The sequence below is a fragment of the Muntiacus reevesi genome, chromosome 1, assembly GCF_963930625.1.
Source record: "Muntiacus reevesi chromosome 1, mMunRee1.1, whole genome shotgun sequence".
Lineage (NCBI taxonomy): Eukaryota > Metazoa > Chordata > Mammalia > Artiodactyla > Cervidae > Muntiacus > Muntiacus reevesi.
The window spans coordinates 282494221-282517119 of record NC_089249.1 but is presented as its reverse complement, the minus strand read 5'-3'; the positions used below and the strand labels follow the sequence as shown (position 1 = coordinate 282517119).

Below are 22899 nucleotides of genomic sequence, written 5' to 3'. Positions count from 1 at the left end.
AGTCCATATTCAAATATCCCCAACTGTACAAAGATAATTATCTTGGTTGTTTTGTTACATTATTTTAAACTAGAATCCATTCTAAGTTCATATATTTCATTTGATATTTTTGCTTTTTCAGTCTCTTTATGTTTAGTTCAGATACCTACTTTCTTTTCTTTTTTTAAAATTAATGATTGAATTTTTGAAAAGACTGGTCTATATGTCTTATAAATTACTGTTCTATATTCCTTTCTTTTAAACTCAGCTTTATTAAGATATAATTTATATAGTATGAAATTCATCCTTTTTAGTGGATAGTTCTATGAATTTTGACGAGTTCATTCGGTCATGCGTTCACCACCAGGATCAGGATATATGATACTTCTAACCCCCCCAGAGCTCCATCCTGCCTCTTTGAAGTAAACCCTCCCCCAGTGCCAGGTTCTGGCAACCTCTGTTCTACTTTCCGTCCCTGCAGTTTTGCCTATTTGGGGAAAGTCATATAAATAGAATCATACATACAGGATGAAGCCTTTAAGTCTGCCTTTTTTCACTTAGGGTAATGTACTAAAGATTCGCCCATTGTGTAGATTTACCACAGATCATCTCTTTACCAGTGGAGAATGTTTGCGTGCAGGTTTTGACAGTTGTGAATAAAGTTGTTATAAGTATTTGGATACGGGCTTTTATATAAAGATATGTTTTCATTTCTCTTTCATAAACACTTAGGATTAAGATCTCTGGATCATATGGTAATTGTGTCTTTAATTTCATAAGAATCTAGCAGAATGTTTTCCAAAATGACTGTCATCATTTTGCATTTCCCCCATCAGTACATCAGGGTTTAAGTTGTTCTACTTCCTTGCCAACATTTGCTGTGCTAATGTTTTAAATTTTAGCCATTCCAGTGGAGGTGTGATGGTGTCTCAATGAGATTAATTTGAATTGCCTTAAGGGATGATGGTGTGGAGCCCTATCTCTCAGGGATCAGGAAAGTTTCTGGACTAAGTACCATTAGAAACACACTAGCCCACCAAAACTTTAAAGTCATTTCTCTATTGCCCTTTTGTTTGCTTCCTCCTTTTACGTTTTCTCTCTTTGGGCTTAGATTATAAACCAATCATGATACCTGTCTCAGTCTAGTCAGAAGGCTGCCAGAATGTTCCTGATATTTTTTACTTGCTTGTGTGAATCAGAGTTTCTCTACCAAAGTAAGAAAATAAAGTTATGGATTGTTAGGTACTTCTTGAAAATCGTTACCAATGGGGGCACACACAAGCAGCTTTCTCTCTCTCTGTCTCTCTCTTGCACAGAACACATACTGACATGCATCTCACACAGTCAAAGAACTGATGGCTTCACAGAAAATGTGTTCCGGGCTCATCCTTTCCTTTAGAAAATACTATTCCCCCGTTAACCCACCCTTTAGAATTTCTATTCAGTGTAATCATTCTTCAATTTGATCTTAGCAAATAGTCCTTATACTGTGTTTGAAAAGAATGATTCATTTTCTCCGTAGACTATTCTCCAAAACTTGATCTGTAAGAAGAGACTCTGGGAGCATATCTCAGTACTGACTGGATAAAAGGTACAGTCAGAAAGGAAACATTTCGGTGGGGAGGGGAGGCTGGTTGGTAATGAACGTAGGTGAAACAGCATGACATAGGCAATACAATCTAAAGTAGGTTTTAGGGTTAATGTCCCTTAGAATTAAGTGTCTTTTGAAATAACAAATCTTGCAGTTCCTATTCTTGTCACTTGACTATGTGAACCACGCATGTTTTCAGTGAAGATTCTGACACACTTGATGTGCCCTTATGACCTCAAAATAAATTTTCTTCTTTCATTTTTTAATTTATAAGAATGTATATAGTATGTTGGTCATAGAGAAATTATTATTTATCATGTTGTGGTTGACATGGAAAACAGCTATATTAAGTTTAAAAACAGAGTGCCTCTGGTCCACAACATGTGAGAACGTTACCTATCACTATCTCAGTTTTGTTACCTGTCAGTAAGTAAATACCTTTGATTTGTAGCCCAATAAAGATTCAAATTGTCCCAATTAGATCCAATTCATGAATGTTCAAGAATGTCAATTTTTACAAATATGGAAGAAAATACATTGATTTGTCAGGGGAAATCATTGGCAGAGCAGTAGGAATTGGGAAGAAGTCCTCTTTCCCCATATTCTTCCCCAAGATACACACACTCACACACATACACACACTTACTTCCAACGTAAGGTTGAAGTGAATATATAAAGTGAAAGGAAAAGAAGTCACAGAGAATGGCATGTTTCCTATAACAGTTCAGTTCAGTTCAGTCACTCAGTTGTGTCCGACTCTTTGTGACCCCATGAATCTCAGCACACCAGGCCTCCCTGTCCATCATCAGCTCCCGGAGTCCACCCAAACCCATGTCTGTCGAGTCGGTGATGCCATCCAACCGTCTCATCCTCTGTCGTCCCCTTCTCCTCCTACCCTCAATCTTTCCCACCATCAGGGTCTTTTCAAATGAGTCAGCTCTTCGCATGAGGTGGTCAGCTTCAGCATCAGTCCTTCCAATGAACACCCAGGACTGATCTCCTTCAGGATGGACTGGTTGGATCTCCTTGCAGTCCAAGGGACTCTCAAGAGTCTTCTCCAACATCACAGTTCAAAAGCGTCAATTCTTCAGCACTCAGCTTTCTTTGTGGTCTAACTTGCACATCCATACATGACTACTGGAAAAACAGTGGTTCTCAGCTATCTGGATCTATTCCCCTGGAGGGGACAAAAGGTCCTGGGACCCTATTTCCTTATTCCCATCATTAGGTGGAGGTGGGAGGTTCGAGAGCTGACTCTGAATGGCAAGCTTTGCTGCATAACCAAACTTAGAAGAGACTGTGTTTATCTCTGCCTTCACACTTGGGTTATAGACGATATAATTTTTAATCCTTGCACCCTAGTCTTAACATTAGTGGGAAAGGATGGACTGCAAATAGGGTTGATTTGTTTGCTTCACAACATACTGTAGGCATAACTGAACAAACACACAAAGAAACTATAAACATCAACAAACAGCAATGTGTAATTTAAAAGCAAGTGAAACAGAATTGAAACTCAAAGCTACTCAGGGTAACACAGGTTGCATACCGATAAAGTGTATCCTTCCAGAAAGTTGAGGGAATTTATGTAGTTTATGAAGTTAAAGAGAACAGTTGCTAAAATCATTTTTTCCGTTGTTTCATACTTAGGTATGACTCTAACTTTCTATCTTTGGAAAAAATAAAAAATATTTTAGAAAAGAAAAATAACTTAAAAAAGTACTTTATCATCCCTTTCTTCATCCAAAGAGAAGTATCTACTCCCTGAATGGCGAAAAAGAACATCTTATCACTTGGCCAAGGAGGCAACATAAAACAAGAAAATCTCATAATCCAGGGGCTAATGAGCCAGCAGTGTCAGACAGAAGTCAGAGGAGAGGTGAGAGTCACCCCACATCACCTCTTCAGCCACCCTCCCGTCTCCCACCTGCTCCAGAAGGGGTTAAACCTTGAACAGTCCATTCAGTCCTTCTAGTTTGTGGATCTTGGTTATGACTGCCTTAACTCTGGAAGGAGAGATAAAACCCTTAGTAAGAAGGGAACTGGTTATGAAGGGGCAACTTGACACTCGTGATACGATTTGGGAACACAGCAAACAAAATTGGAGTGTGGACACTTGATTATTATACTGATACCACCAGTTCTCAACATTTAGAATTGTGGTTGCCATAGTAATTATAATTATCTGTCATTTCTTTATTGTGAGCAAATGTGTAACTATTCTAAATTTATATAACAAGAAACAAAAATGTTATTAAATTTAAGAGGGAAAAACATTAAATTGGTTAGGGAGTCATGTGTAACTTAATTCTTTCTAAAGGTCCTACGTTACCAGTTGACAGTAAAAAAGTATCGGTTGTGATATAGGAGCTGGGCACAGAACTGAGGAGATCAGGCTCGGCAGCAGAACTATCCGACAGTGCAGCAGAGGGGGTTCAATCTGTGGGTGGGAAGGTCTCCTGGGGAAGGGAACAGCCACCCACTCCAGAATGCTCCCCTGGGCAATCCCATGGACAGGAGCCTGGCGGGCTACAGTCCGTAGGGTCGGAAGGAGCTGGACATGAGTCAGTGACTGAATAACACGTGGTAGAACATCTTCTGCTTTAGTGATCTCGTTTAGGGCTTCCCCAGAGGCTCCAGCGGTGAAGAACCTGCCTGCCATGCAGGAGACACCGGAGACCCGGCTTGATCCCCAGGTAGAAGAAAAGATGAACATGTGAATCTTAAGTTAAAAAAAAGGAAAAGAAACCCCTGCATTTGCCTTAATTACCACACTAACTTATATAAAAGTGGGAGAACAATGAATTTTCTGTTTTAAACTCAGTTAATTGCTTCCTTTCACGAGCCTGAATTATCTTTGGAGCGTTTTGGGTGATAATCGGTTGTTTTGCTTTCTTTTCCCCCGGTTAAGTTGCATGAAGGCTTAGTTTCACAAGTGTCTTCGGTGAAAACATTTCTATTTCCACGATAACAAATGATGACACGGTGATTTAAAACAGCGGCTTTTTACCGTTTCACAGCTCTGTAGTCAGGGATCCTGGCCTGGGCTCAGATCCTCAGGGCGCTGGAGTCGGGGCCTTCGCAGGGCCGGGCTCCCTGTAGCCCACGCTCTTCTCCCAGACCTGTCCGCTGAATCCCGAATTCCGCGGGACGGGGCCGCGGCGCCCCGCTCAGCGCGCGAGGCTGCGTCTTCAAGGCCAACAGTGAAGCAACCCGCTGCTGCTTTGAACCTCACCCTCGGACTGTCTGTAAAGATTTCCCACCATTACATCAGGCCACCCAGAATAACTTCTCTTTAAAGTGCAACTGATTAGTGACTTCCGGTGCTGGTGATTCAAGCATAAACAAAAGAAAGTGAAAGTGAAGCCGCCCAGTTGTGTTCGACTCTATGTGACCCGGGGGGCTGTAGCCCACCAGGCTCCTCTGTCCATGGGGTTTTTCAGCCGAGAGTACTGGAGTGGGTTGCCATTTCCTTCTCCAGGGAATCTTCCCTGATCAAGGGATCGAACCCGGGTCTCTCACATTGCAGGCAGACGCTTTAACCTCTGAGCCACCAGGGAAGCTCAGGATAAACAGAGTAGGGCTTAATTCTGACAGAGGCCCCACAGCTGCCTGCCCTGGTCACTGCTGTAAAGGAGACGGACGGGGAGGTGTGACCCCAGGGAAGGGGCACCTGGGTTGAGAGCTGCAGGTGAGCAGGACTCAGTCATAGGGTGAGCTGAGGGTGGGCAGGGGAGGCAGCCGCTGCACTTTCATACTGTGCTTGAAACAGACCCATTGGAAAAGACCCTGACTCTGGGCAAGATGGAAGGCGGGAGGAGAAAGGGATGACAGAGGATGAGATGGTTGGATGGCATCACCGATGCGATCAACATGAGTTTGAGTAAACTCCGGGAGTTGGTGATGGACAGGGAGGCCTGGTGTGCTGCAGTCCATGGGGTCAAGAAGAGTTGGACACGACTGAGCGACTGAACTGAACTGAACTAAGACCCTTCAAGAGTACAGATCACTTCCTGAAGGAAATCCTCGGAAAGCTGGCTGTTTTTCCATCTTTGGCTTTTAGTAGTGCAGCAAAAACACAATTGAGTAACGGATTAAGTTTATTGAACACTTGGGGTGTTGCATGATTTCCAGATGCATAAAAGCATGTCTTCTGCCCCCCAGAGTGTCCTTGTAGGTAATCCATTGCACCCACCACAACCAGTGAGACCAACGGTACATTATCTGAGATCTACTTACATCACTGGTGCCACAGGGTGTTTTGGCCATTAATAACAGTCATTGTTACCCAACAGCAAGCGTGAGAAATTGTGTCTGTGGGTGTGTCTCTACAGGCAAATGTGAATTTTGAAGTGAGTACATATATTCTATATCACCAAAGAAAGAAAAGGCTTTTCTTTTGAACAGTTTTCAACATTTTAAATTTAGATACTGGTTTTTAGTGTGAATTTGGGTATAACACAATATATACCCCAAGTTTGAATTTTATTCAAATATGTAAATATTTTATATTATAGAATCTATTAATCACTATTACACTGAAATACGGCATATGAATGTACAAGTTGCTATTCTGGGCCTTTCATTTCTTCCCTATCCATCATCCTCTACCTAATTCATAAGTAAGTTACTAAATCCTGAAGACTCCGTTTCTCAATCCCAACCATACCTCATTACCCCTACCACAATGGCCTTAATTCATGCTTTTAAAGTCCATCCACTGAACAATTCCCAACTGGTCTTACTGCTAAGAGCCTCTTCCTACTCTAGTTCATTTTCTATACAATTGCCAGATTATCTTCCTAAAAAACTGAACAAAGTCCCAGTCCTCATGGGGTTTACACTCTAGTGGGAGAGATTAAAAAAAAAAAAAAAAAAGAAGACAAAATAAACATGTGCTAATGCAATATGAAGAAAATAAAACCATGGTGAGAGGAAAAGTGGGCTTCCAGGTGGCGCAGTGGTAAAGAATCCTCTTGCCAATGTAGGAGATGTGGGATCAGTCCTTGGTTCAGGAATATCACCTGGAGGAGGGAATGGCAACCCACTCCACTATTCTTCCAGGGAAATCCCATGGACAGAGGAGCCTGCTGGGCTACAGTCCATGGGGTTGAAGAGAGTAGGACATGACTGAGCAGGCATGCAAAGGAAAAGTAAAGGAGGTGCAATTTATTTCAGTTTAATTGATAATTGACACACAGCATTGTAAGATGTGTAGCATAAGGTAGGAGTAGTGTGTAGAAAGCTGTGGGCCGAAAAATTGATGCTTTTGAACTGTGGTGTTGGATTTATGAGATTCCTTCATGTTGTTTACCTCCCTCCCTTTGATTGTGGGTAGTATTCTATCAAATGAGTATACCAGTTCAGCCATTCTTCACTGATGGACATCTAGATTGTAGATTTTGATTATTATGAATAAAGATGCTATGAGTATTTTTGCACAAGTCTTTTTGTAGGTATATGCTTTTTTTCTTGGATAAATATCTGTAAGTGGGATTGCTGGGTTGTATGTATGTTTAATTCATATGCAACTAATGGGTCCACAATTTTGAAACAGAGTAATAAAAAGCTTAGAATACCCTCTCCTACTGCTCAAAGTGTAGTCTGGAAGAGATGCAAAGGATTTGTTAAAAAGCCTCAGATAACCCTGTCACTCCTCACCTTTCTTCTGGGACCCTGAGAAATTCCTTTTAAGTCAGAGGGATGAAAGATGTGTGGACAATATCTGTAGGTGAATGCAGTTTGGGCAGTACCTTGGAAGAAACCTATGTAAAACCCTTTGATGAATCTCTGCCTCTAGGTTTCTTGGAATTCCATCTCACTGTGATCAAGCTCAGAAAGGGAGATCTAAAATAAAAGTGATTACTGATAAGGAGGCCTCTATTAGCAAAAGTCTGATGGCAGATTAGGTGAAGGCTGGGTAAGACTGGCCAGTGTGGTGGTAAAGTCAGGAACGCTCAAGGGTCTCTATGCAGATAAGCCTTGAATGTTGCAATACTGTTTTCTCAGTCAGTTCTCTGTTATCCTTAGTAGCTTTAAAATATACCTGCCATCTTCCACCGTTCAGCATATAAGCAGGCTCCACTGAAAACAGAGCCCTTTCAAAATGAACTCTTTCACTGCCTTGCCAGAAATGTCCACCTATCTGCATTCATCCTTGATCTATCCTTGCCTCCTTCCTTCCAATCACAGTGAAGACTGTATCCCTCCATAGGTAATCACCATTTCATCTTCTCAAGGGCCTTGTTGTATTATCTTTTATTTCCCTACCTTTTCCTTTATACTGGCTCATTCCCACCAGCATGTCCAAGTCCTTGTGAAAGCCGCTCCCAATTTCTCCCTTGTGAAAACTAACTTTCTTTCAACACCAGGTACTACTCCTAGTTACAGCTTTATGTCTCTGGTCTCATTACAGTCAAATCTTCAAAAGGGCTGTCTGCAAAGACTATTTCCTCGTTTTCTGAGGAAACCTGAGTCTCCAAAGTCCACCTAGAGCCCTTTATCTCTGAGCAAGCAGTGAGCAATCAGTTTTAAAAAGTCCTGTACGTGATGGATGGGGAGATGGGTACAGAGACAGAGTCTTCCATAGCTGTGTGGCTTGGGACACTGGATGACTAATTGGGTTGAGAAAGCATTTATCTGTGTGTCTAAATAACCTGAAAAAGTTGACTTAAAACTCAACATTCAGAAAACAGATCATGGCATCCGGTCCCATCACTTCATGGCAAGTAGATGGGGAAACAGTGGGAACAATGACAGACTTTATTTTTGGGGGCTCCAAAATCACTGCAGATAGTGACTGCAGCCATGAAATTAAAAGACGCTTACTCCTTGGAAGAAAAGCTATGACCAACCTAGACAGCATATTAAAAAGCAGAGACATCACTTTGCTAACCAAGTCCGTCTAGTCAAAGCTACGGTTTTTCCAGTAGTCATGTATAGATGTGTGAGTTGGACCATAAAGAAAGCTGAGCACTGAAGAACTGATGCTTTTGAACTGTGGTGTTGGAGAAGACTCTTGAGAGTCCCTTGGACTGCAAGGAGATCCAGTCAGTCCATCCTAAAGGAGATCAGTCCTGGGTGTTCATTGGAAGGACTGATGTTGAAGCTGAAACTCCAATCCTTTGGTCACCTGAGTGAAGAACTGACTCACTGGAAAAGACCCTGATGCTGGGAAAGACTGAAGGAGAAGGGAGCAACAGAGGATGAGATGGTTGGACGGCATCACCGACGCCATGGACATGAGTTTGAGTAAAGGCCGGGAATTGGTGATGGACAGAGAGGTCTGGCATGCTGCAGTCCCCGGGGGCGCAGAGGCGGATACGACTGAGCAACTTAACTGAAATCACCTGATACGTACGTTCATCCTGAAATGCACTTAGGGAAAGGCGGTCCGTCACTACCAACAAGTGTCTGCAGACAAGCGCCGAAACACTGCAGAGACGCTCCACCGGTGAGTCCCTCGCGGGAGAACCATTCTCGCCGGCCCGAGCCGCGCTCCCACCGGCGCAGCGGAGAGCCCGCCGGGCACCCGGGCTGGCCTCGAGCGGGACCGGGTCTCCTCAGCGCCCAAGGCATCCGGGTCGGGCGGTGAGAGGGCCGAGCGGTTCCCGACCAATGACGGTTCCCGAACGTGCGCCTGGCGACGTCAGCGCGGCTGTGCCCACAGACGTCATCCGGCGGGCTCAGAGGCGGCTCCTCCAGGACCCACGAAGGGGGCGTGGGCTCCAGGAAACCGCGGGTGACTGGTGCTGGGGGCTGACAGCCCGCACCCGCGGCGGCGGGCCCGCCAGAGCGGCCGTCAAGGGGCGAGCAGTCGCGCGCGCCGCCGAGCCCCGCCCCCTTCCCGAGCGGCCCCGCCCCTTTCCCGAGCCGGCCGCGCGCCCCCTAGCCGCCCTCCCTGCGCGCCGCTGCGGCCCCGCCCTCTTCCCGAACGGCCCGCGCGCTCCCGCCCCACCCCCCACCCCCCACCGCGCCTCCGCTGCGGCCCCGCCCCCTTCCCAAGCGGGCCGCGCGCTCCCGGCGCGCCGAGCTGTGCCGCGGGCGCGCGCACCGCTGCCGGCAGAGCCGCCGTTAAAGTGGTCTGAGGCGCGCCCCGCGATTCCCCCGCCGCCGCCCTGACCAACTGAGGCGGCGGGCCAGGTTGCGAGCGGCCGCCCGGTCAGCAGGCTCGCCCGCCTCCGTCGCGTCCCCAGAGCTCGCGCCCCGCCGTGGTCTCCCGGCGTCCCGGGGCAGAGCATGTAGCCCCCCAGCGCCGCGTGTGTGACCGTGTGTGTGTGTGCCCGCGTGTGCCCGCGGGCCCGAGGCCGACCCGCGCGCGGCCTGCCCCGGCCCGGCCCCTGTGCGGGGCCTCCCCTATGGGCCTCCTGCTCTCGAAGGAGCCGCGCCGCCGCCCGCGCCAGAAGCGGCCCCGCTGCGGCAGCTGGTGGCGCCGCCGCCGCCGGCCTCTCCTCAGGTGGCCCCGCGGGGCCCCGGCCAAGGCGGCGGCGGCGGCGCCCCGGGGCCGGGACTGCCTCTTCCGCGGGCCCTGCATGCTCTGCCTCGTCGTGCACGGCCCCGGCGCGCCCGCCCCCGCCGGCCCGGAGGAGGAGCCGCCGCTGTCGTCGCCGCGGCCGCTCAGGGCCTACGGCGCGGCCGCCTCCTCACAGCCCCCGGCGCGGCGCCGCGCGGGCCTGGCCGCCGAGGACGCCGCGCGCCGCCTCCTGCTCTCGGCCGCCGCCGCCGCCGCTGCTGCGCCGCCCGCCCCCGGCCGCGGGGAGCTGGGGCCGGCCGCGGCCGCCGCCCGGGAGCGGCCGGCCCGGAGCCTCCTGTGGGCCCTCCCGGGGCCCGTGCGCCCGCCCGCGCCGCCCGCCGTCTCGCGGCCCTTCCGGGCGCAGCCGGCCGAGCCCCCCGCTCCCCCCGAGATGGTGTGCAAGCGGAAGGGGGCCGGGGTCCCCGCCTGCACCCCCTGTAAGCAGCCCCGCTGCGGCGGGGGCGCCTGCGGCGGTGGCGGCGGCGGCGGCGGCGGCGGGCCTGCGGGCGGCGGCCCCGAGCAGCACCCCCCGCCGCCGCTCCGCGCCCCGCGCTCCCCCGCCGCCCCGGGAGGAGCCCCCGCGGAGGCCGGCGGGGACGCGGTCCGAGCGGGGGGCGCCGCCCCCTCGGCCGCCCGGCAGCCGCAGCACGAGTGCGGCGACGCCGACTGTCCGGAGGGCCCCGAGCCGCCGTGCGACTGCCACCGGGAGCCGCCCCCCGACGCCCCGGACATCAACCAGCTGCCGCCCTCCATCCTGCTCAAGGTGGGTCTACGCGCCCCCCGCCCGCCGGGCCCTCTCGGGGGTCTTCTCTCCTGCACGCCCCGGGGTCGGGGGGGGGGGGGCTCCCTGACAGCCCGTTATTTCAAGTGCAGGGGCTTGGAGTCCGCTGAAGGTCCTTCTAATCGCTTAGGTCTGCTGCGCGTAATCCCGGGTTCACCTAGGAGGGCCCCAAGCCCACTGTTGCAGAAACTGTAGGTTTTTTGTGAAGTGTGTGTTGTGTGTGTTGTAATCCCTTGAGCGGTTTGCGCTTAACTGGGTAGACTTTTGTATATTAGTGTTGGAAAGTATTCACAGTACTTTCAGATTTGATAACTGCTAGCTGATGTCAAAAAACAGTTACCTTTTATTTATCGAACACTTGACCACGATGATCAGGCACAGTGCCAGAGATTTATATACATAATATCTCACCGAATACTTCATTTGACGCCGTGAAAGAAATATTGTTAACATCCTTACACAAGAAGAAACCGGTGCATCAGCGCCTCGTGCCTACAGTCGTAAGTCGGGCCGATGTGGTGTGTGTGCGTATGGAGCTTCACGCGGGCTTGAAGGGGTTGAATGACTTGCCCAAGGTCACACACAGACAGGTCTGCGGAGTTTAGGCCTGTCTGAGTGGAAAACCCTTTTATTTATGCTGTTCTCTTGTCTTAGGTAAAGCAGACAGATTAACAGATGTAAGGACAAGTATATTTTTTGTTGGGGGATACTTGAGTGGGGAAGAGGTGGATGTCCCGTGGAAACCTTGTCTCACTTTCAGCTACCAAGTAAAATTTGTGGTTTTGTCAATGCTAGTGATAAACTTAATTATGTGGTAGTTTGTAGTAAGTTAGTATTAAAAAGTTTTTTTTCTGTTCATTTTCTCTCTTCTCTCACCCCTACACTGCAGCTTTCTGGAGCTAAATAAATACAAACTCCCTTTATCACTGTGGATGATATTTAAGACTAACTAGAAAAACCTAGATAAGAATTTGGCTACTTTTATTATTACTGAAGTAGCTGTCATCAATTATAATTTTTATTCTCAACAATATACTTTGATTGGACTTTTTGCATATTTGTAATCCTGTGTTTGGATTTGTTTTATTGTGATACTAATATTTTTGCGAATAATATAGCAAAGAACTGGGAAAGGTTAACTTTGCTGCATGCCCAAGAGGATGAGATGGTTGGATGGCATCAATGGACTCAATGGACATGAGTTTGGGTAAACTCCGGGAGTTGGTGACCGACAGGGAGGCCTGGTGTGCTGCGGTTCATGGGGTCGCAGAGTCAGACACGACTGAGCAACTGAACTGAAGTTGTTTACCTTTCAGAGGTGTATTTTTGAAGGAGTAATTACTGCCTCTGTATGTTCAGGGTGTGCATTTTAGGGCAGAGGGAATGTTCTTGAGTCTTTTAACTTAGTGGACAACATGGACAAACATGGACAACATGGACAAATGAAATATCAACAAATATTTGGCATAGAGGTTTGATTGCTGTCTTGCTATTTGGTAAGTAAGACTGTTTAAAAACAAAGTAAAAAGCAGGTACCTCCCACTTTCTACCTAAACTGTCATTATTTCATGAGGTAGAGCACATTTTAATACAACAACAAAAATAAAAGAAAAAGATAAGAAAGGAGAAAGGACATGATTTCATAATAAAGAGAGTTCCAATATAATAAGTTTATTTTATTTACAGCGTTGTTCTTTTCCACATTTTTGCTAGGGACTGTTGAAAACTTGTTCTAGGGAACATTTGGGGAAATTATTCATTGGAGTTCCCCTGTTATGTTGCAGTATTTACACATGTTATGTAGATTTCCATTACTTGTGTTAGAAACACGGATAGAGCTACTCTGTGTGGTTTTCATGGTCCCCGTGGTATTCAGCTTAGCATGAGTTGGACTGTCTAGAATGAATTGAAATTCGAGTTTTTTAGTGTTTACCAACCCAATTAACTTTTGGGGATCAAGCTTTGGAGGGCAGAGGCTCTTTCTACTTAAGTATTGTTCATTGCTCTGTCTCCTCCCCTAAGTGCAGTGACTGGCATTTAATAGCACTCAGTAAATACTGATGAAGGAGTGAAGGACCAGGTGTTTAGGAAGTCTGGGGTGAGATTCTGAGTGAGTATATACCATGCCAATAAGGGAAGTCTCTAAGGAGTGTTTCTATCCTGAGTTGTTTTGAGCCACAATAGAGCCATTGGATGGTGAAAAGTTTCTGCCTCTATTTTGGCTTGAAGAAGAGAAGACTTAGGGAGCTATGACAACTTTTTCTTTTTCTAACAGTACCAGAGGGTTGTGCTTATAGAGGCAGAAATCCATTACCCCCACTAGAAAGTATGCCCAACTCCCCTGATAATGGGCCATAGCTTCTAAAATTGTACTGCTGAGTCCTTTGTACCAGAAGTTACTATAGTTACAGAGAATGGGAAGGTGGAGGGGAGAGAGTTTGGGAGAAAGATGTAATGAAATATGATTTAAAGATGTTTTTAGGGTAGTTGACTCAAACTACCATACTTGTTCAGTTTTTCCCAGGTATGGTAAAAGCAAAAGAGAAAAAACTTAATTCTTTGTAGTCTGCTTCTGTCAAATTTTTAACTCAATATCAATATTTTTTTTTCAGTTTTGTTTTTATGTAAGTAGTGAGTATTACCTGCTTTAAGTTCACATAATGCAGAGAAAGCAAAAGTTTGCTTTGGTTCACCCCTACCCTCCATCTAGTTTTCTCTCCAGAGGTCACTGACTACCATTACCAGTTTAGATTTTTTTTCTAGACCTGTATTATGGGGTACAGTAGTTTCCAGTCACGTATTACTATTTATATGAGAGTCCCTTGGACAGCAAGGAGATCCAACCATCCATTCTAAAGGAAGTCAGCCCTGAATATTTATTGGAAGGACTGATGCTGAAGCTGAAACTCCAAAACTTTGGCCACCTGATGTGAAGAACTGACTCATTGGAAAAGACCCTGATTCTGGGAAAGATTGAAGGCGGGAGGAAAAGGGGATGACAGAGGATGAGGTGGTTGGATGGCATCATCGACTCAATGGACATGAGTTTGAGTAAACTCTGGGTGTTGGTGATGGACAGAGAGGCCTAGCGTGTTGCAGTCCATGGGGTCACAAAGAGTTGGACACAACTGAGCGGCTGAACTGACTGAACTGATTACTATTTAAATTTAAAGTAGTTAAAATTAAGTAAAATTTAAAATTCAGCTTCTCAGTCACAATAACTGTATTTCAGAGATCAGTAGTCAGGTGTGGCTGGCAGCTTCCGTATTAGACTCTGCATATCCAGAATAGTTTCTTCATTGTAGAAAGCCCTATGTAAAACTTCATAGCCTTTTCCACAAATGGCATCAAAATGTACATGTTCTTCAATTTTTTTCATTAACTGTATGAATTGGAGGTCTTTTGTTGTTAGTTAGCATATGGTTTCCTTCATTCTTTTTAGTTGTTGTGTAGTATCCCATAGTATTATGCCATACTGTATTTATTTCAATATGGTATGATCCAGTTCAGTTCAGTTGCTCAGTCGTGTCCGACTCTGCGACCCCATGGACTGTAGCACGCCAGGCCTCCCCATCCATCACGAACTCCCGGACTTTACTCACACTCATGTCCATGGAGCCGGTGATGCCATCCAGCCATCTCATCCTCTGTCTCCCCCTTCTCCTCCTGGGAGCTGTGTAAAAATGAATTCTTTCCTGAAATGGTGAGCTTCACTGGGAATTGTAATTATGTAACTTCAGGAAGAGACCTTTGAGATCATTTGGTCACTCCCTACTCCTTATGCATGAAAAAAAGCAGGCCTGGAGAAGTGAAATGGCTTACCTCAAGGCATTTTAGAGAGTGAATGGCAGACCCTGGGCTAGAACTCAGTGTTTCCAGGTCTTGAGGTCTTTTCAACATCGGTGTAAAAAGGCCTGATTAACCTTCTCTCAGATTTTATGAAAGGAATTCCTTAGTTGGAGGGCAGGTGGAAACTTAACACCAGTCAACTTCTCACCATTATGAGTCAGAGTCTAATTTTATAATTGGGTCTTTGGGGTTGAATTGTTTTTAAATGCAAGAAATTTGATAAGCAGGGGATGCCCCTTCAAAGTTCAACTGTGGGGATATCCTTTTCTTAGGTATTGAACACTTAATTAAGCCCATCACGTTTGATCTTGAATTGGTTAATGCGTTATCTTAGATCAGATAAGGTAGCCTCAGCCTTTGGTACCTGTTGCCTTTAAAACTTTAAGCAGTCTTGCCTACTGATATCACAATTAAGTTTTTATATAGTAGAATCACTACAGCAATTTTATCAAATGACAGCAGTGGAATATTTTTAAGTAGTTGCTATTTGAGTAACTGGGTATTTTGAATCTATATTTAAATTTCAGAGGCTTTGTGTGCTATATATTTAGATACCTTGGTCTCTGTCAGCAGACTGTTTCTTTTCCAAGCCAACCGGGTGAGAGGTCCAAAATCCATCACCACCATTAGAAAACCACTTTACCATGAATGCGTCTCTGATAGTGTGTCAGTAGTTATTAAATCTGTATTTTTATAGCTTTATTGCCAACAGGTTGCTTTAGTGATCAAGGAAGCATTTTATAAGAGAAATGTGTTTTGGAGGAAAGCTTATGTATCTGATCTGTTTTTTTCAGATATGAAATAAGCAATGAAAATGGGAGTCAAAGAAAATGAGTAATACAACTTTTTAAAGCTTTGAATGTAGATTAGTAGTGGGTAAGAGGAACTAAGTTAATGTAGCTTTTCATGAATGCTTTGACCTAAGGTTATGATATCACATAAATTCTAGAAGGTACTCCAGAGACGATCTTAGTCAGTGCTGAAATGAAGTGTCCTTAGGAAGTCAGGTTCAAGATATCTTTTGACTGGAGAATGCCTAGAAATCTTGGATAACTTAATTAAATCAGGCTACCAAAAGGTGAGATTTGTTTTCTTCTCATTTGGGAAGTCTGTAAATTTTGGTGCCTTGTAATGAGTAGCTGTCAAGGGGGTTGACCTTGAGCTGTTCTTTATCAGCTTAAGATATCAGGTTCTATAAATGACAGGGAATGGGAGGGAAGATACGTGAAGGCGAATATGGAAGCTTTTACTATTAAAATAATACTTTCTTAAAAAGTAATTTTCCTTTGGTTAAATGTCCTGTTTTATGTTTATCAAGAGTCTTGAAGCAATAGCACATAGTGTCCAGTGCAGGGAAACACAGCCATTATTTTGTATGACTTTAAGTGTAGTATAATCTGTAAAAATATGGAATCACTATGTTGTACACCTGAAACTAACTTAATATTGTGAATCAACTATACTTCACTTAGAAATATCAAATCTTGCCCAAGTCTTGGCCAGTTTGGAGCCCAGGTGACGTGGTCAGGGCACCCGTGTGGTGGGAGAAGCCAGGAGCAGTGCTGGGAGACGGGTTGCTTGTGTATGTTCTTGGGTGCATTGCCTTACTCTGCCCTGAGAGAATCTCTGAGCACCTGTACCCAAAACAGTGAGTCTGCTTAGTGTCCCTGTCTTAGCTTCTAAATACCATTCTCTGCGAAAAGGAATCAGTGTTCCTTGGAGAAATGACTGATTCCAGAGTTGGGGGACAGGGAAGACACAAGATGAGCTTAGACTATTTTGTGCCGGAACACAAGGAAGTGCTCAGAGAATCCTGGAGATGTGTCAGAGGACACATCGTTTCATAGTGTCTCCTCCCTGAATACTTAAAAAGGAGTCAGGTTTTGTTGAGTTTGGTGACTTGCTTTAGAATAAAACATTCTTGTGTGAATACCTGACTATAGACTGACACTCTGTGTAGTCATAGTTGGGGTTTTATTGGTTTACTGTGCTTTAAACTTTAAAGGTTAACCTATGAGAAATTATTTTGATTATCGATTAGGAAATAGTTTTAGAATCTATGATGTCCCTTTGGCTGTATGGTTAGAAAACTACCAGAATAGGAATTCCCTGGAGGTCAGTCGCTAGGACTCCATGCTTTCACTGCTGGGGCCTGCGTTCACTCCCTGGCTGGGGAACTCAGATCCCTGCAGGCTGCGCAGTGCAGGTCAAAAAAAAAAAGGAAAAATACAAGAAATATATTTTGTGTCTCTGTTTTTCTAAGTGGTGCTTTATTCAACAGGCAAGCTGTTGTAAGTAGACTATTTAAGAAAGAGGCAATGTATGATATTAATAGGAAAAAAATAGAAAAGACCAGAAAAGTTCAACTGACACAGAGGAGATAGTCAATATGAAATTGCTACACAGATTTACTTCTTTTCTTTCTATAACTTGCACGCAACCTGCTTGCTTCTGATAGCAGGTAAGATCTCTTCATTAAGAAAAGAAATGGCCAAATATAGGTGTTGGCATGGTTGATTTTTAAAGGTCTGTGGGATATGTATGCCCAATATTAAGCAACAATACGTTCTCTGGAAGTTTCTTTAGTCTGAAGGATCTTTTGATAACTTACAGCAATGCCTTAGTCAAAAGTAGAATCTTCAAGGCTTGACAATACTTGGATATTGGCCTGGTAGTGGTTAGTTCAGATTATATCAGCAATATGACTTGTACATTTTCTGGTAATTAATAGTTTAGTTGCATTGTCCAGATCCATCCCTAAAGATCTAGGAATATTAAGTATGTTTTCAACCCAGGTCTTGACTAGAAGTCATGGCTGTTTCCTGATATCGTTCCCTTTATATTGTTGTTAGTAACAGAACCTACCGTGTTCTAGCTAGGCTCTTGGCCACCTAACCAGAGACTGTTTCTTAGCCTTTCATGGATAAGGGAGGCTGTGACTAAATATTAGGTAATAGGAAGGGAGTAGAAGCAATGTATACTACTTCCAAGTCATACTATGAAAGGCAGCCGCTTGTCCTTTGCTTCCTCTTCTGTTTTCCAGGGCTTGTTATTGTTCAGTTGTTCAGTTGTGTTCGACTCTTTGCGACCACATGGACTGCAGCACACCAGGCCTCCCTGTCCATCACCAACTCCCGGAGTTAACTCAGATTCATGTCCATCCAGTCAGTGATGCCATCCAACCATCTCACCCTCTGTCGTCCCCTTCTGCTCTCAGTCTTTCCCAGCATCAGGGTCTTTTCTAATGAGTCAGCTCTTCACCATAGGTGGCCAGAGTCCTGGAGCTTCAGCATCAGTCCTTCCAGTGAACACCCAGGACTGATCTCCTTTAGGATGGAATGGTTGGATCTCCTTGCAGTCCAAGGGACTCTCAAGAGTCTTCTCCAACCACAGTTCAAAAGCATCAATTATTTGGCGCTCAACTTGCTGTATGGTCCAACTCTCACATCCATACATGACTACTGGAAAAACCATAGCCTTGACTAGACGGACTTTTGTCGGCAAAGTGTAATGACTCTGCTTTTTAATGTGCCATTGAGGTTTGTCATATCTTTTCTTTCAAGGAACAAGCATGTTTGAATTTCATGACTGCAGTCACCATCTGCAGATTTTGGAACCCCCAAAAATAAAGTCTTGTCACTGTTTCCACTGTTTCCCCATCTATTTCCCATGAGGTGATGGGACCAGATGCCATGGTCTTAGTTTTCTGAATGTTGAACTTTAAGTCAACTTTTTCACTCTCCTCTTTCACTTTCATCAAGAGGTTCTTTAGTTCCTCTTTGCTTTCTGCCATAAGGATGGTGTCATCTGCATATTTGAGGTTGTATTTCTCCCTCTTGATTCCAGTTTGTGCTTCATCCAGTTGGCATTTCGCATGTTGTACTCTGCATGTAAGTTAAATAAGCAGGGTGACAATATACAGCCTTGACATACACCTTTCCCAATTTGGAACCAGTCGTTTGTTCCATGTCTGGTTCTAACTGTTCTTGATCTGTATACAGGTTTTTCAGGAGGCAGGGCTAGATGACCTGGATTAAAAGAGTAACTCATTTTCCCCTGTATATTAGGACTCTGAGCAACAAGTATAAGATGATCCATGCATTTATCTTTTGCAACCTTAGAATACCTACTTGGTGTAGACTTCTGTCATGTTCAAGCCATTACTAACAGGACTGTATTAACGTAAGCAACTTCCTAGCTTGATTCAAGTGCCATTTCAGTTTTTTCATTGTCATTTTTCCCTCTTTCTTATTTAACAAAAATGTTGGTCCAGGTCAGTCCTTTATGTTCTTTTTCTTCAAAGCAACCTTTGAGATGCTCTTTCTCTTCAATCTCAGCTTATCCAAAGATAATTCAGACATGTCTTTGAATATATAATTTTGAAGTCAGTGAACAAATCTCATACCTTAGTGTCTCCCATAGAAGCCCAGGTACATGTGCACAGGTGTTTGTTAAATGAATTAAGAAAAACAGCATGGAGCAGATTATTTTCTGGGATAATTTCTGGGGTAGTTATTTTCTGAGGAGTTAGGGTGTGGGCGAGATAGCATTTTAATGGCTGTAAGAAAAGCCAGTATATTAAAACATATGTTAGTTAATTATTTCTGTTTAACAAGTTCGGCAATTTAAGACCACAAACATTTATTACTTCGTGTTTTCTGTGGGAATCTTTTCATGGCTTTGCTGGGTCCCTCTGATCCAGGGTCTCTTATGGGGCTATGATCAAGGTATCTCTGGGGCTGCCCGCCTGGGGTGTGAGTACTTCCAGCCAGGCTTACTCCCCTGGGTGTTGGCAGGCCTCAGGTCCTGCTTGGCTGTTGACCAGAGGTTTAAGTCCCTTGCCATGCCACTTGAGCTTCTCCAGAGGGCTGATCACATGCAACAGCAGAATCAGAACACCCAAAATAAGAAGCCACAGTTTTCTTAACTAATCTCTTCTGCCGTACTCTTTTCATTGAGAGTGAGTCAATAAATCCTGCTTATACACCCAAGGAGAGACTTACACAGGTGTAACTTCCAGGAGGTGGGGTCATTGAGGCCCATTTTATAGGTTGCCTACAATAAACCATATGCAGAGATCTGTTAAATATGTATTGGTGTTTCAGCTTCGATTTTGCTGTTTTACTTTTATCCATCTTTGCTGGTACTGCTGTTATCTTCTCTTCACTCACTCATTGAATTTCCTTTCACCTGAGTAAAATCTACCTAGATTTAGTCAATTATTTGTTTGTTGTGACAATCACCTTACTTTTACAAAAGAACAAATTAAGGTCCAAGGAAGGTAGTACCCAAAGTCACACATATTTTAAATGAGGTGTTTCTTGGTTCCAGTGACCATATTCCACACATCTTCTGTTTGCTAAGGGACATATTAGCCCTTTAAAATCATGGTAGTCCTTTAATCCTCAACAAATGATCTAGCTTCTCTAAATCTTTATTTTCTTGTCTATGAAATGTGGAGGGGACAAGCATAAAAAAAATCTACCAGAGAGGAACTTCTAACTTTGGCTGCATGAAAAGTTTGGTGGATGGTCTCTGCAAACAGTACACACACACACACACACACACACACACACACACGTCGTATATGTATATACACACATATCAATACCCATATACGTATATATGTAAATAACTGGGCAAAATTGCCCTAAACTATTTGGGCTTTGGAAATTAACCAAAGGCAGACAACAAATTGAAATGTATTTATTCTTAGGAAAGCTACTAGAGCTCAGGTAAGAATAGTGGAAGTCTATAGCACTCTTGAATTGAGACCCCTAATAGCAGTAGATCAAACCAATCGATCCTAAAGGAAATCAGTCCTGATTATTCAGTGGAGGGACTGATGCTGAGGCTCCAGCTCCAGTACTTTGGCCACCTGATGGGAAGAACTGACTCTTTGGAAAAGACCCTGATGCTGGGAAAGATTGAAGGCGGGGGAGAAGGGGGCGACAGAGGATGAGATGGTTGGATGCCATCACTGAGTCAGTGGATGTGAATTGGAGCAAACCCCAGTGAAGGACAGGGAAGCCTGGTGTGCTGCAGTCCATTGGGTCACAAAGAGTCAGACACGACTTAGTGGCTGAATAACAACAACCAGCAGCTTGGTGTCTTAGGAGGGTAACTCAGTTAGGGGCAATGAGTAACAACCTGTATCTGTCAACTAAACGTGATGAACTTTGTAGGAAGAAGATGGTTAAAACCCACATATTTGCAAGTTTCATATTGTGGTGCCAGTTGGGATGAGGTGGGGATCAGCTAGGAGTTTAACCAGTGGACCTTGGAAGTGAGAGACCCATAAAGGGATAATAAGCTCTTCACATATCCTTGGTTTGCTCAAACTATGCACATGTCTTGGGGAGACTTGAGAGTATCTAGCAGAAAGCAAGGGCCAAGGCAACCTTGAGAATAAGCCTTGAATATGCTCTTCCCAACCCATGCACAGATTGAAGGGCAGGCTTGAGGTATTTGAGCATTTTTTTGCCCAAATTTAGATAGGGAAGCCACGCTAAAGAAATACGAATAAGAATTAAAACTTGAGCAGAGACATGCAAACAAACATTCAAACTTCAGATCCTACCATTTAAGGCCAGAGAGATTAAAGTTGAAACAGATTTCAGAGAAGTAAATCAAATTCCGGAGTTGCTACAATATGTTACCTAAAATGACTGGTTTTGAATGAAAAATTATGAGACATGTAAAGAGACAGAAAAAAAGTGACCTATACTGAGAGGAAACAAAACAGTTAATAAAAATTGAGTAAGCACAGGTATTAGACTTAGGAGATAAAAACTTCAAACTATTATAAACATGTTAACAGAATGGAAAGAAACATCATTCAAATTATAAGAGAATATAACATTGACCCAAAGAATGGAAAGTTTCAACATAAAGAAATGGAAACTAAAAAAGCATGTTCCGATGCTATTGCAAATAGAAGTGCTTTCCTTTTTTACAATTGTATTTATGTATTTATGATTGCACAGGATGTCTCTAGTTGCAGTGAGTGGAGGCTTCTCTTGCAGAGCACAGGCTCTAGATTGAGTGTTGAGTAGCTTTGGTGCACAGGCTTAGTTGCTTTTCAGCATGTGGAGTCTACCTGGATCATGGTTCAAACCTGTGTCTCCTACATTGGAAGGTGGATTCTTATCCACTGCACCACCGGGGAAGTCCTTCCTTATTTTATTTCTTAACTGTTCATTGATAGTGTATAGAAATAGTTGCTTATTAGCTCTTAAATTTTTTTGTGTATAATTTTTCTATATAAGGTCATGATAATTGTGACTATAGAACATTATAATTTTCTAATCTGAGTGCCCTTTCATTCTTTTCCTTATGTAACTGCCCCGGCCAGAGTCTATAGTACAGTGTTGTGTGGAAGTGGAGACAGCAGAAATCTTTGTCTTATTCCTCATCTCAGGGGAAAATATTCAGTCTTTGACCATTAAGTATAATAATAATGGCAGGATTTCTACACATGCCGTCTATCACATTAAGGAAGTTTCCTTTCATTCCTAGTTTCCTGAATATATTTGTCAAGAAATGGGATTAGATTTTGTCAAACGCTTTTTCTACATTAATTGAAATGGTTGAGTTTTTTAAACCTTTATTCTATTAATGTGGTGTGTTAAATGGATTTATTTTTGCCTGTTGAACCATCTTTGCATTCTTGAGATAAATACCACTTGACCGTGGTGTATGATCCTTTTAATACTCTGCTTGATTTACTTTGGTGATACAGTGGACTCTTGAACAACATGGGTGTGAACTGTGCAGGTCTTCTTATATGCAGGTTTCTTTTCAACAGTAAACACTGTGATACTATGTAATCCTTGGTTGGTTCAATCTGTGGGTGATGAATTGCCCATAGGGAGGACCTACTATGAAGTTACACTTGGATTTCAACTGCATGAAGGGTCAGCATCCCAATCCCTACGCTGTTCAAGGGCCAGACTGTTTAGGGATTTTTTGCATTTAAATTCATAAAAGACATTGGTCTATAGTTTTCTTGTGATGTCTTTGACTTTAGTATCAGAGTAATGCTAACCTCATGGAGTTAGCAAGAGTTCCCTTATACTCCAGTTTTGGGAATCATTTAAGAAGGATTTGTATTTGTTCTTTAAATGTATCGATATTAGGGCCCGTCTGGTCCTTGGCCTTTCTTTGTTGGAAGTTTTTGATTACTGA

General features: G+C 44.2%; 1 protein-coding gene across 5 annotated transcripts in view; it reads left to right on the top strand.

Annotated features, from left to right (window-relative positions):
* Positions 1-9585: 9585 nt before the first annotated feature.
* Positions 9586-22899, top strand: part of FBXL17 (F-box and leucine rich repeat protein 17) — a 498131-nt gene continuing 484817 nt past the window's right edge. For 2 of the 5 annotated variants that reach the window (XM_065923111.1, XM_065923198.1), the window contains exon 1: positions 9586-10845. In XM_065923111.1, the coding sequence (XP_065779183.1) occupies positions 9928-10845 (918 nt within the window). In that variant the 5' untranslated portion in view covers positions 9586-9927. The remainder of the gene's footprint in view (positions 10846-22899) is intronic. The other 3 variants (XM_065923017.1, XM_065922840.1, XM_065922924.1) reach the window with 2 other exon arrangements.